This window comes from Gasterosteus aculeatus, chromosome 9, assembly GCF_964276395.1.
Source record: "Gasterosteus aculeatus chromosome 9, fGasAcu3.hap1.1, whole genome shotgun sequence".
NCBI lineage: Eukaryota > Metazoa > Chordata > Actinopteri > Perciformes > Gasterosteidae > Gasterosteus > Gasterosteus aculeatus.
Genome location: NC_135696.1, coordinates 7,479,463 through 7,493,536, shown reverse-complemented (window position 1 = coordinate 7,493,536; position 14,074 = coordinate 7,479,463). Strand labels below are relative to the sequence as shown.

The 14,074-nt window shown below is 44.9% G+C and overlaps 1 protein-coding gene across 11 annotated transcripts in view; it reads right to left on the bottom strand.

Moving 5' to 3' along the window:
* The window catches only part of LOC144383300 (uncharacterized), a 37,637-nt gene extending 24,143 nt beyond the window's left edge, over positions 1 to 13,494 (bottom strand). The window contains exons 1-22 of one of the 11 annotated variants that reach the window (XR_013450655.1): positions 12,938 to 13,195; positions 12,769 to 12,863; positions 11,285 to 11,384; positions 9,885 to 9,969; positions 9,362 to 9,420; positions 9,191 to 9,274; positions 8,786 to 8,926; positions 8,411 to 8,586; positions 7,085 to 7,139; positions 6,192 to 6,347; positions 5,919 to 6,065; positions 5,663 to 5,807; positions 4,795 to 5,370; positions 4,447 to 4,712; positions 4,162 to 4,281; positions 3,737 to 4,014; positions 3,507 to 3,650; positions 3,204 to 3,413; positions 2,228 to 2,320; positions 1,679 to 1,877; positions 1,088 to 1,165; positions 381 to 629 (exon numbers count right to left, since the gene is read on the bottom strand). Coding sequence is in view for 9 of the 11 variants with exons in the window: in XM_078080354.1 (XP_077936480.1) it covers positions 1,471 to 1,626; positions 1,709 to 1,877; positions 2,228 to 2,320; positions 3,204 to 3,413; positions 3,507 to 3,650; positions 3,737 to 4,014; positions 4,162 to 4,281; positions 4,447 to 4,712; positions 4,795 to 5,370; positions 5,663 to 5,807; positions 5,919 to 6,065; positions 6,192 to 6,347; positions 7,085 to 7,139; positions 8,411 to 8,586; positions 8,786 to 8,926; positions 9,191 to 9,274; positions 9,362 to 9,420; positions 9,885 to 9,969; positions 11,285 to 11,384; positions 12,769 to 12,863; positions 12,938 to 13,000 (3,318 nt within the window). In the remaining 2 variants the exon portion in view is untranslated. The other 10 variants (XM_078080357.1, XM_078080354.1, XM_078080356.1 and 7 more) reach the window with 10 other exon arrangements.
* Positions 13,495 to 14,074: the final 580 nt, after the last annotated feature.

The following is a 14,074-nucleotide window of genomic DNA, read 5'->3' as shown; positions in this document are numbered from 1 at the left end:
AGGAAAGTCTTTCTAAAACAGTTGTTGGCCTCTGTCCGGAGATTAATATGAAAACAAGGTCATGATTGCAATTTGATGGATTTCCTCTAATTCCCGAGCTGGTAATACATCTGTATGCTTGATGAATCCTCTCAACGTGTATCCACGGGGCTTTACCGTGATTTTGCAGCTCGCCGTTGTCCTCAGATCCAGATGGCACAGCGCCATCATTTGCATCCTTGTCTGTGGGGCATTAAATGAGAAATCAGTGAATGTTAATAAGCAAATGACACTTTTTCACCACTTTATTTTCATGTTGGAAAACGAAAAAGCCCAAAAGAGCGCTATCTTTTCTATCATCTAAATAATGACGATGACATCATCATAACGGTGGCCTCTACCTGTCACCCAAAGGTCAGAAACATCTGGAACCCTGTCGGTGGTGTCAGTGGAAGTGATGGTGATGTGGCCGGATGGTAGAGTGGTAGGAACATTAAGGTGGAGGATGGATAAGATGGATGTGGTAAGAGATGAGGACAATGCGTTCTTCCTGTCCTCCTCAACAGCCCCTGACCCTTCCAACCGCGCTGGGCCGTCTGCCCAACGCTCCTCCTTGAACACGGCCGAAGGGTACGCCAGGCTGCTCAGGGCTGCGTTGTTGTACCAAGGAGTGGAAGAAGTGGGTGACGGAGGGAGAGGGATGGACAGGTGAACTGGTCAGGGAGGTAGGGGTGTGTTGCTTGAAGCGTGGTGTTGTACTGTTAGTGAAGCTAGGTCATGGTAGGACAGAGCTCATGCAACACCAGCGTCCTCCTGCAATGCACCATTTCTTTGACTTCTGATAAATGACCTTAGATTATCTTCAAATATCAACAAATGAGGATGAAATGAATGGACATATTGCTCCATATGACAGCAGATGTTACACCTGTTAGGATGGATAATTACTGACAATGATGAATCCTACTCACTCCAAGGTTACTTTGGTGTTATGTTATGTAATAGTGGAAATTATAAAGCATAAATATACTTAGCATAATCACATTAGCAGTTAAATAAACGGCTACAGTCAAGATGAGGGTAGACACCGGACCACAGTCTTTCTTACACATAGAACGCTGGAAGAGGGACTTGACTTTTTTTCTGTCCTTCAGCCTGTTCCTCATACGGGGAAACATTTTGGTGGCTATTTAACAGCAAAGTGCAGCCACATGGGAGGTAGACAAAGGGATGGATGCAAGCAGAGAGAGGGAGAGAAGATAAGTAGGCAAGGGGGAAGACAGAAGGCAGGAGTGAAGAAACACATTAGGATCCAAGAAAGACATGGGAAGACATAGAGGACTCTTCACACCCACATATGCTTTTTAAACACAGCATAGCTGTATTATTTCAATATTTATTGCACAGTTTTACATTCAAAAACATTCATTTGAGTTCTGGGCAGGTGAAGGGGGATATTCTATCAAAACTCTCTGTTCTTCAAATGGAACTTTATGTGTTGATGTAACTGCTGTGGCTGTCGTCGCTCTTTCCTCTGGCTGTGGACGTGATTCTACATGAAGACACTCCTGAATGGCCACTGGGCCCTGCCTCTGACGCTGGTCTTACTTCCTGATCCTGGCTGAAGGAAGTGAACTGTGTCCGATCCTGCCAAGTCAATGGGAGAGGATCTGGTGAATTCAAGAAGGGTCCTACTCACTGCTGTTACGTTGGGGTGAGACGGCATCACCTGCTGAGGTGGCGCCCGAGGCCCAGAGGCGTCAGCGCCGATGGAGGAGTTGGAGAGGTGCAGCTCAGCGACGCCTGAGTGCGTGGGGGTCGGTGGGCGGTCGGGTCCATGCTCATGGCTATTCCACTTAATCAACTTCTTCATTTTTAAAGCAAACCAGTTTCCACGTCTGTAGAAGGGCAGATTCAAAAGAAGCCATCACTCAACCACCAATCGAGCAAAGGTGAAGCAATTATCACGAGGAAAAACATGTCTGACTGAACAGAGGTACAATAGACTATGAAGCTCAATGTATTACTGACTGCAACATCTCTTGATCGATTAAATAACTATGTCTATGAACTGTTATAAATGTGAGCCGAAAATGACATAACTAAACTTGTGACGGTTAGTTAAATGTCTCATAGTGATGAAAATGTATAACGGGCTGAATGTGAAAACAGAAATGTGGCTTGTCACAATCATTTCATTATAAAAATGATTAAAAAAGAATCGTTGTTACTATTTCATGCATCTTACCGACGTGGAGGCGATGGCTCATAAAACTTGTACTTTTCCATTATCTTTTCTTCCAGCCTCTCATTCTGTCTCCTCAAATCATTAAGCTTGTCACTGAATAGGACGATGGGCAGATAGAAAGATTTGCAGTTTATAATTCTGTGCCAGCTGTTGATTAGTGTGATCAAACAATTTAATATGTTAGATAATTTAAAAATAACTGTAACACGCTGTAGATCAGGGGTGCTCAATACGTCGATCGCGATCTACCAGTCGATCTCCAAGGTACTATTGGTAGATCGCATGACAAGGTGAGGTGACATTGTCATTATCTGACGCTATACAAATAAAGTTAAGTTGTTTTGAATAAAAAAACTAGACGTCAGCCTATCAGCCATCCCGTCACTTGATTGATACACAGGACAACCAGTCAGATTCACTGTGCGTGTTCAAACAACGCCCCTGAGCGCTGCAAAGCTAACAACCTAGTCGTTAGTTACATCCTAATTTTTCGCTCGTTTTTTTCCTCTTAAACGTAAGATAGGGTATAAAAATGAGTGGGGGAGCTGGACCAAGTAAAAAGAAAAAAACCTATCACTTTCATACGGAATGGGAGGAGGACTTTTTTTTCACGATGACATTTTCAAAGTGCTTTTTTCTCGTCTGCCAGTCGCAATACCAAAGAAGGGAAATGTGGAGCGGCATTTTCATGGAAAATAGCTCAGGTGATGGCAAAAAATGTACATAATTATGTTGTTCAGTCTGTTCAGTTCTGAATTATGTTGTGTTGTGCAACATATGTGGTTATACATCAACATAAGTTGTAAGAATCCTCAATATATTTCTCAATAAATATAATGGGTAGATCATTTTGACTTGGTCATTTCAAAAGTAGCTCCCATGCTGAAAAAGTGTGAGCACCCCTGCTGTAGATGAACACATAAGGCGCTCCTTAATACGACATTATTTTGTCATGGTCTTGTCCCTTTTTGCTTACATATACTGTCGCTCTTCAACGTCAAACAGATCCTTGCTCTCCATAGTCTGCTCCAGCAGGGTTCGGTTCTGTAGCAAGGGGGTCTCGATCTGGCCGAGCAGGAGGCAACTCTTTTCCTCCAGGTTGCCCTTCAGCTGGCTCTTCAGCTCTTTGTGATCGGCCGTCAGTGACTCCTTGTCGTTAACAAGCTGACGGTACGTGAGGTTCAGCCTTAAAAAAAGAGATGTACGTGATACCATCTAGCTCGTTCTTCCCTGTGAGCGTGCATTGGAGGGCACTGAACATGTAATGCCTTCTCCTCACCGGTCCTTCTCATCGCGGAGCCTGCAGCACTCAGCAGCGGTGGTCCTATTCTGCTCTTTCTCCAACGCCATCCTCATCTGCTCCTCCTTCAGATCTTTCTCCAGATCTTCTAGATTGGTCCGTTGCTGCAACAGGCTATTGTAGCTACGGAACACCGCCAATGAACACATGCACAATGAATCAGCAGGAAACTCCAGCAACGTGGCGTGATCATCGTGCGTCTCCCCTACCTCTCCTGCATGGTACGATACTCCAGCGTCAGCGCACAATGGGCTTTTTTCAAACAGTCATGCTTGTCTATCAGGGCCGCGTAATCCATGGTCTGCCATTTATGCAGCTCCTCCAGCAGCTTGTTATCTCTTAACAGCTGCTCCTGAACAGCGCGCAGCTCCTCGCGTTCCCGCGTGGCATTGTCCCGCTCGCTTTCTGTTCCTGACTGCTGCTGCTGCAGCTGAGCATTCTGGGCCATGAGGGAAGCACTCTGTGAGTACAGTGTGTATTTCTCCACCTGGAGAAGAAAGCATTAGGAGTTATTGTGTAATATTTCAGTGTGTGTCGTCCGCGTCCTTGTATACTATTGCAGATGTGCGAATATACTTATGTGTGGACGTTACGGGTAGCACAGAGAATAGGGCGTGTTACACTGTTACTGCACCTGCAGGTTTGCGTTGAGTGTCTGCAGGGCTGTGTTGTTCTCCTGCTGACTGTCGGACTGATTTTCCAGCTGCCTCAGCTGGGCCTGCATTGCCTGGCGCTCTGCCTCAAGTGTGGCATTCTGGAGAAGAGGAGAGGATGGTATTATTCCAAAATGTGACATGCAGATATGCCTTCAGCACATTGTTTGTTCCAGTAGCATAAACTAAAGTCAAAAGCGCTGGTGTGGTTTAACATCCAGTACTGCTATTTTATAAGTTGTTCACTGTATGAGCCGACCACTTACATTCCTCTCCACTTCAATGAGACGGTCTTTGAGCTTCAGCAGTTCCTTGGTGGCCTCCTGGCTTTCACGAAGACCCCGATTCTCTTTCTCTAGATGCCTCTTTTCCCGCTCGAAGGTTGTGGTTTCCTGCTCCAGACTTTGCTTATCTGTTTCCAGTTGCTCCAGGCGCCGCGCGGAGATCCGAATTTCTTCAAAATTGGCCTGCGGAATCTGGTTCTCTGCCTCCAGCTCCTGAACCTCTTCCTCTAGACGCTGAACTGTCCTCTCTATGGAGACGGAGGGTGGGTTTTACGCTTGCATTACTGAATCTTTTAGTTTGATTTGTGATGTTCGAGCAACAGAACCTACCAGTGTTATCGAGGGAAGTCTGTTGATGTTGGTTAACTGGGTCCAAGGCCCTGCACTTGGCCTCCAGTTGTGTGTGCTTTCTGGCATAGGAGGAATGTGTTGGCAGACCTTTGAAGATGCTGTCATGGCAGGGACTGCAGTCCTTTGAGCCCGGGGAGTGATCACGCGACCCAACAAAACAATGGCGCCTATTGTGATTGTTTTCTAAGACCTTCAGATCAGACATCCCTTCTTTTGAATGGTCTCCTTGGTCCACGTCCTCTAGCTGTCCTTTCACCCGCGCAAGAAGGTCTGGATTTTCTGTGAGGAGGATTTCACTCTGGACTTGCTCCAGATCTTCTGCAGGGAATAGCTGATGACAGTTTGTGGGTTCCCCTAAGTTAAGGTTGCCGATGCTACAGGTCTCCTGGAAGACATCACGCTCAAGGCGGTGGCCATGTTTCGTCCGTGTGTTATTGTTAATGGAGGCAGCTCTCAGTTCCTCTATGGTCTTTGAGAGACTTTGGTTCTCCTTCTCCAGCTTCAGCATGCGACTGCAGGTCCTCTCACTCACCTCGTCGCTCAGAGTCTGGTGGCCTTTAGACAAACACATGGTGGCAATGAACTGAAGGGGGTGAAGACGTGAGACAGACGTTTTGAGATGAAAGGCGAGTTGTAAGTGCCATTAGACAGGCTTTTTGATATCTTCATCATATCTGTGCACAGCTAGCTGACTCTATAGCAATGGGATCTGTGGCAGTGTTCATTTCACCATATATCCAAAACTGCATGCAGAAACATAAACCTTTAATATTTCTGACTCAGAGAAAACATCTTTATAGTAAATAAGAACTTCTAATAAATAATAAAGTATATCAGCAGCTCTTACCCTGAGAGCTCTCAGTGGTCTTGGTAAGCTGGTCTAACTCCCAGCCCAGGTGCTGGGACTCCTCCATTAACCTCCTTTGAGCCAAAGACAGAGCCAGGTTCTCGTCCTGCAGCTCCTCAGTGCGCTTTCGCTCCGCCTCCCTCTCCTGAAGAGGGGGATACAGTATCAGCAGAGACATGAGAACATACAATAACAACATATTTTTTTATGTTTTGTTTAATAATGCCACTGATCCCCCCGTGTGCAGATGTCTGACCTGCTCCATGTCATGGACCCTGGCTTCCAGCAGCAGACTGTGCTTCTCCAGATGGTGTATTCTATTGGAGCTTGCTCTCCAGCCTGCCAACTGATCCTCCAGCACCTCCTTGGTCTCCTGTAGCACTCTGTTATCCTCCTTTAACTCCTGACGTACACATGGATCCCCCGCCACCCCACCAAAAAAACAATTAACGTCCGATTTCCGCTTGATTCAAAAACATGAATAATCAAAAGTCATTATCACAAAATGAATTAGTAAAACAACAATCACCTCCACTTTGGCTTTGCAGACCTCCATCTTGGGTTGTTCTCTGTAGCGTCCCACTTCGCTCTCCAGCTTGTCTGCCTTCATGGCTCTCTCTCTGAGGGCGTCCAGCTCGTCCCGGTACGTGTGCGCTGCGCGGGCGTCTACCAGCAGTTGGGAGTTCTGGTGAAGGTTAAGACGGATGCACGATTTAAAGCAAAGAATTAAGGAGCTCTGCATCGTTCTTTCTCGTCTAGTTATGTTAAGTGTCTAAACATAAGTCATCGACGGCTTACAACTATTATTTATTATCAACGCTGCACGGATCTTCGATTTTAGACCAATCATCTAATAATTCCCGGTGAAAATAGTATTTTTGCTTGAAATGGCCATAGAGACAAAGCTGTATTGTAAATTTAACCTCTTTAACTAAAGTTGTATGTGGAAATGACAAATGTATTATTTTGAAAATTATTTGAAATAGTAATGTAAGTAATGTAAAGGGACATTTGACAAATGGCTGGAATAGTTTAAAAAGAGAGAGAACACATTTTGAATCATAGTAAACTAAATGTGTAAGACCTTTCACCAACTAAAATTGGACTTCAACATTTGGGTCAACGTCGACTAAAAATAGACCAAAACTATGAAAGATAAAAATGACTAAAACAAGACGACTGCTTCTGTCTAAAGATTAAAATTGCTGCCAAAACCACCCTGTTGGCCAGCCACAAGGCTAAAGCAGGGAATACAAATCCATATAAGCTTTGCGTGTATCTCTGAGTTCAGAGGTTTAAATTCGCTGTCATTAAGCACTGCTCTGCAGAAAAGTATGGAGTGCAATAATCTGCTGAGCAAACCAAAGCTTACTGTGTGTCATCCTCAGAAGGATGCATTCTTTTTCTTTTCTAATTACAAACCTCCATGTTCTCCAGCTCATGTCTGCAGTCCAGCATCTGCTCACTCTTCTCCTCTCTAGTGGGGTCAGATGGGCGGTGCAGAAAGACAAGCAGGCCGGCTGGTTAGAGTGAACTACTTTCCTCCCACCAAATACTCTAAATGACCATATACAAATACCACTATGGCATATTGTGTTTCGCATATTCACTTGACTTGATTCCAAAGTCAAGCTTCCAACGTAACCTTCTTAAGCCCCATTTTTTTCATTTCTCACATGTTGCGGCCATGCTGACGCAGGTTTAGCTAAGTACTATACACATGAGAGAACCGTCCAAGGCCATACATGCTGCTTTGAGTGACATTGTGTTTGCTCAGCGTCAGCAGTATGTCGAATCTGAGCATCCCAACAAGAAAGGAGAAAGGACAATACAGCCGAGTAAATGGGATGGAGAGCAATGATGGAGCTGAGATCTTGATGGGATCGGGATTAGTGTGTGTGTGTGTGTGTGTGTACATGCAGTGTTGGCTGAAATGCTGAGCCATAATGTGGGTCAGTGCTGGTGCACAGCCATAGAACCTGCCGAGCAGGCAGGAATGTGGGCCAAACTCCCAGGGGCATCTCTTATCCTGTAGTATCTTTCTCTCTGCCTTTTATTCTCTCGCTATTGGAAGTTTCCAAGAGGACGGGCGAACTCTTTACCAACACACATCCTGAAGCAGACAGGGCGGCACGGTGGCGTGGTGGTTAGCACTGTTGCCTCACAGCAAGAAGGTCCTGGGTTTGATTCCGCCCAGTGGCCTTTCTGTGTGGAGTCTGCATGTTCTCCCTGTGTCTACGTGGGTTCTCTCCGGGTTCTCTGGCTTCCTCCCACAGTCCAAAGACATGCTCTGGGGATCAGGTTAATTGGGGACTTTAAATTGCCCGTAGATGTGTGAATGTGAGTGTGGATGGTTATATGTCTCTGTGTTGGCCCTGCGATTGGCTGGCGACCAATCCAGGATGTACCCTGTCTATCGCCTGAAGTTGGCTGGGATGGACTCCAGCCCCCCTGCAACCCTGTGTGCAGGATAAGTGGTTTGACAACGGATGGATGGATGGATCCTGAAGCGGACAGCATCAATGATCAACACTCGTTTCGTATAGAAATGGACAACCGGTTCCTCTTTTGGATCCCATGCGGTTTGCGTCTCAGAACCACTGTTTTCCTGATGATTTCATAGCTGTCCACTAGTAAACTGACATTTTTTGATTGTTTAAATTATATGTTAAAAATTTAGCCCCCACATTCTATTTTTTTTGTTTAACGAGAATGCACTACTCAGTGGAGGAGGTGTCTGGTACTCACAGTTCTTGTCGAAGTCGTCTGATCTTGGCCTTAGAGTCGGCCAGCTCCACAGACAGGTGTTGTTGAGTACCTGTCTGCTGCTGCATGCTGGGGGAGTAGCTGCCAGACTGCGGGCTGGAGGGGCTGTTGAGCAGACTAACCACACCTTCCTTTTCCTGCATGAGCTGCGCTATAGTCTGCAAGCGGACCGGTTATAGATTAGTATTTAATTCAGCACCCAGTGCACTCACAGTATGAACTGTTTCACTATCCACATGTCTTATTATGATGAACACTTTCTAGCATATCAACAATATGTTAAACTTTGTATATTTTTTGATTCCCACACATAAAAAAAACTATTAAACAATAATTTAGAAAATATGACAAATATACCTCCAGATGGGTGTCCCCCTGGTCCAGCACACGTTGCAGGTGCGTGGCCAGGTTCCTCGCTGCGACCTCAAAGTCAGTCGGGTGAACGTCGCTGGACTCAAACCACTGCATATCCAGCACGTACTCCTGACTGTGGGTCACCTGGTAAAGGAAGAGAAGAGGAATGATCAGAGCAAATACAAGTTTGGCACAAGGATCTTCCCTGTGCAGCTACAAAATGACAGTGACAGTTTTGTCTTTCACCTCTGAATAAATTATTACAACTTTCAAGAATTTCTCGTACTAACAACAATGACTACGTATCTATAAAATTCTTTTTTGTACCAGACAGACGCACAACTACACAGAATTTTCTGAATAACATCGATGTGGGACTCCATATTAATCTCGCATGCGGGCACATACCTCATGAATGTGTGCAGCTATGGCAGCTTTTGTTTCAAAGTCAAGTGTCTGGATCCTCTCAATGTATTCCTCTTTTTCCTCACACTGAAAATGAAAAAGTAGTAACAGTTTAGATCTCCACACCTTATGCAGTCTTGTCTTTTTCCAGATTTCTGATCAGATAGCGTTTACCTGAACTGCACATCCCAACAGAAGCATTAAAAGCTTATTCATTTCCTCCGGACTTTGTTCTGTTAAGAGGGAAAAAAAGGCTTGAAAAAAAAATACAATAACAGATTGAAGTATACTAAGTTCTGCTGCCTTGGATTTAGTGAACTGCTTGCTGGTGAATTTGGGTGGCTTTACATCACAAAGCAATGTGCTTATCAGACTCATAGAAGGCAATTTATTATAAAAGTGATCAGAAAACTGTTTCACGAGCCCTTTTTAGTGGAAGTTGCTAAGTGATTTGATTTGTTCGCTAATTAGATTAGATAGATTGTCATAACTTTCATATTGTTCAGATGTTAACATTTTCTTAATGCATTTAACTACATTATTGCTAGTGGTCCACTTTAGTTGTATTAAATGAGCTGCTTTAATTGTTTTTTCAAATTATAGATACATCATTTAGCCAAATACACTATAAAATAGTCTATATTACGCATTGCTTTATTTTAGGTCTGTTACTGGAAATCAATGCAGTGCTTCATACCACAGTAAGGAGTCCTGCCAAGCAGCAACACGTTTGGCAAAGGAAGGTACGGCAAAGGAATCATGATAAATTGTCTCAGGTTATCCTGAAAAAAGAGAGAAACAGCGAGCGATGAGGGAGCAGAAGGGAAGATGAGTACATTTCAAGCCAAACTAAAACGAGGACTGAATACAAACACATCTCGCGGTTGAGCCAAAGTGCTTGAATGCACAGGGACGTATGTGTGTACAGCACATAGCAACTGCCTAAATACACGTATAGAAACACAGGCAACAAATGGAGGAGCCCCCTGAATGGGTTGATGACAGTTTCCCTGCTGCAGTGTTCGGTCAACCTAATAAAGTGAAGCGAGGCTCACACCTCATAAAGTTCAGGAATCTGTCGTTGATTCCTGTACGCAAGGAGACCCACAGTTTACTAGAGCCAAATTACAAAGTGTTTGTGTGCTGAAAAATTAAAATAACATGGTGACGTTAAAATATTAGCTTTGCTGCTGAAAGAGCTGATCACAGACTGCAGTCTGCATGAAATAGTTATTTTAATAGGAGCATTAATAAAAAGCTGCAGTCTGTCGCAGGTTTAAATGAATACTGATGTTTCTTTGGCTCAGATCATCCTAATCAGGAATCAGGAATCGGGAAACATTTATTGCCAAAATATGTCATACATACAAGGAATTTGACTTGGCGGTTGGTGCGTAACAGTATGACAATAGACAACGAGACAGCAGTGCACGAGTATTAAAATAAAATAAAATGCTAACGCCATGGGTTAGTAGAATAAGGCTATGGGTTAATTTAAGATAAGAGAATAAAGTTAAAGTTAAAATTAACTAGAAATGACCAAACCTTAAGTTCAGAAAGAGTAAAATATAATGGTATCATATCATAATGATTTCACATACGCTGTTAATCTATTGGTTTATTTGTTCTTTTGCAGGGCTGATCTGAGGCACTTGATCGTAGCATCCTCAGTCAAATTACTTTTCCCGTGCTCTCAGCAAGAGAAAGCTCATCTGGAATGTTACTTAATTACTCTGACACAGACAGCAAATCCAAGATCCAACATCAGCGTCCGTCCGTGAATCTCGTGTGGCTTCATGTGTCGCTCTAAAGCTCTGTCTGTGGCTCTGACCGGGCCCTCGCTCCTCTGCTGATTACACACATGTGTACATGGCATGCATCTTAAGAGGAACCCAATGATCTGCCGTGACACAAGTGGTACCAACTATCTGCGCGTGCGTGAGCCCGTGTGCACGTGATGGATGACACAAAAATGTAAGAAGAGTTGAAAAATCCAATGTTCAGATGCAATAATCCCGGGGAAAGCTTAGTCGCCGGTTTGGAGACATTATATAAGATGTAGATGAGAAACAACAGGAGGAAACATTCTGAACTCACGTGGTAATATGTTTTGATTCGCTGGACGAGAACGTTCAGGTTCTGCGTCCTCTGACTCGGATCCCTGCTCACTTTCTTTGCAGGTGTAGCTGAGGGATTTCTGAAAGCGGGACACGACATAAAGAAAGTTTACTTGACATTTCTGCTGTTCACGAACAAACAAACAAATAAAGCGTTGTGTGTGGAACTGAGTGAGAAGCTGCAAGCTGGTGAAAGTCTTGGCTCAGGGATCGACATGAAAACATGTATGAGGTCTCTATTCATCTCTAACTTTAGCCTCCTGACGTCACTCCTTTCAGCCAACAAACCACACGGCCTGAGCCAAATAGGGTGGCATGAAGCTGTTCACCCAAAGGGAACTCTTTAGCTGGATTCTTCAGCTGTTGGCTAGGGCAATGCAACTTGTATGGGGGCAGACCTCACCCTGTTACCCAGGAAAGGAAACCAAACCTGATTTGAACTAATGGATGAAAGAGAGATATAGATGCTGTCTCGCCGCAGAGTACATCACATGGTTTTTATAGGCTTTCCTCCGTCGCTGTGCTGTTTTTTTTTTTGTGACATCTCCCTTCCCGTCCCTTCCCATCTGTGTCCCAGTGCCACTAAACACCAGCAACAAGGCCATAATCCCAGAGGGTCTCCCAATCCGGGAGATTATCCCGCCTCTTAACCCTCCCCTCGGCACAGCATTGTTATGCACTTAGAGCTGGTTATTGTGCCGCTGGGGGATAAATGGGATGAATGCATACTGTGGACTTGAGGTGGCTAGACATCATTATCCACACGTGCATTGGGTGATCAGGTCTTTAAGTTTTTTAAACGTTGCTTAGCAACTCTTGAATTCCATTCTACCATCGATGTGTCATCCGAAAAAACGAACTGAAGCAACATGTCAGTTTACAGCAGTTTGTGTCTCATTGTGAGCTGACAGAGGACCATCAGTTCATGTTTGTTATTAAGGGGGAAGTTAATTCCCCCAGAACATAAGGCACCAAAATCATAACCTCTTAAAGAAGCGTCTTGACAGTATGATGAACCTCATGTCTGTTTCAGGTGAAGTCCCTCAGTGTCTTTAATGTTCAACGTTACTTCTAAGTAATGGAGAAGTTGAATTTTAAGACTTCTGCTGACGACAAAGATACCCCTTATCACTGAAGAGTGACAAAGCCACTACTGTTGCTCGCTGGATAAGTATGTTAACAGACGCTGGATACTGTACCAATGGCTGCTATAGACGCCACAAAGGGAGAAGATGAAAAAACTCAACAAAGCGTAATAAGGATGATTAAGCTCTAGTACTTGAACTACTATCTACTTCATCTTCACCCCCCATCAAGTATTATTCAAGTATGTGACAGTGCAGCTTTAAATACAGGGTACTAGTGTGAATAACCATCTGGAGACTACTACAAAACCTGAATTATACATGTGAAAAATGCAAGAGAAGCTTCAAAAACAGAGCAATGTGGCACGAAGTGACTCACATTTGTGTCATGACATCGTTCAAAAAGACTCCGTCCAGTAGTACAGAGAAGTCAAAGTTCATGTCCCCATCTAGTGGCACGAATGTCCTCCTCACCTGAAATAATTCACAGGATGACAGGTCAGTTTCACAACGTCTGAAGGCAAACCACAGCCTTCTGCAACACTCACCCAAGTGACGAGTGCGCTCCGCATGAATTCGTCCAGACGGGGCGGCAAAACGGCTCCTTCCATCGCTACCGGGGGCTGCGGGGGACCAACCTTCAACAGAAAACCCCAGATGTATGTCAGTCAAACGCTGGCGGCCGCCCGGCACACGCATTTGGAGACGGTCTCGCTCGAGCGCATCGTCCAAATGGTGCCGTACGTGCTGTTTAGTCGTGAACGTCTAACGTCTCCGCACGCGCCGCGTCCACCGCAAACCGGCGGTTTAAATGTCGCCAAATCGCCGTTCAAACGTTCCGTCCGTCCTACCCGGTCCGCGTTTCGTCCCCGGCTAACGTTGGCATCCCCCTTGGTCCCCCCGCTGCAAAGGCATCCACCCCCCCCCCCCCCATCCCATCCCACCACCCACCCTCCTGACCCCTCCTCCTCCTACCAGCGTCCCTGCCTTCGCGTCGTGAAGATGCCGATGGAGCTGAAGTAATGTAATGGCTTCAATCTGTCACCATAACAACAAGCCCCCCCCCCCTCTACGCTAGTAACTGAAAGCTGGCGCGTGCTTCTGCGTTTGCGTCTGCGTCGTTGCGTCGACGCACTCGTTTCAATTCATGCTTCCAAAAGTCTTGCGTGTGTTGCAGAGCAATTCACCGCCAGAACAACAGGCGGAGTGACGTGTTTTTGTTGTTTGTTTATTTATCATAGACTTTATTGCCCCGCGCATCGCCACTGCTGCTTTTCATCGGACACATTTGTCCCGTATTTTCCTCCACAACTTTGTGCACCTCTCGACCGGCTAATTCCCTCCGTGAATCCAACCCGCTTCTACAACCCGCCACTTGAATAAAAACGGAAATAGTTATCAACTTTATCTGACGTAGTAGTAACTGAAATTCCTCCATTTGGGATTTAAATGCTGAACTTTGTGCAGATGGTGTGAACTACGACGGACACACAACCAGGTTATTTTGTAAATCATCTTGTTTGGGAGTTTGTCTGCCTACCAGTGGCCAAATTAGGTTCATGCAGTTTGACTGAGTTCATCACTGTACTATTACACACAACTTTAAATCAAACTGAATTCATGCTTTGCACTGTTTCTAGTGTAAAATAGCATTTTCTTAGACATTATGTATGCTTTGGAATAAT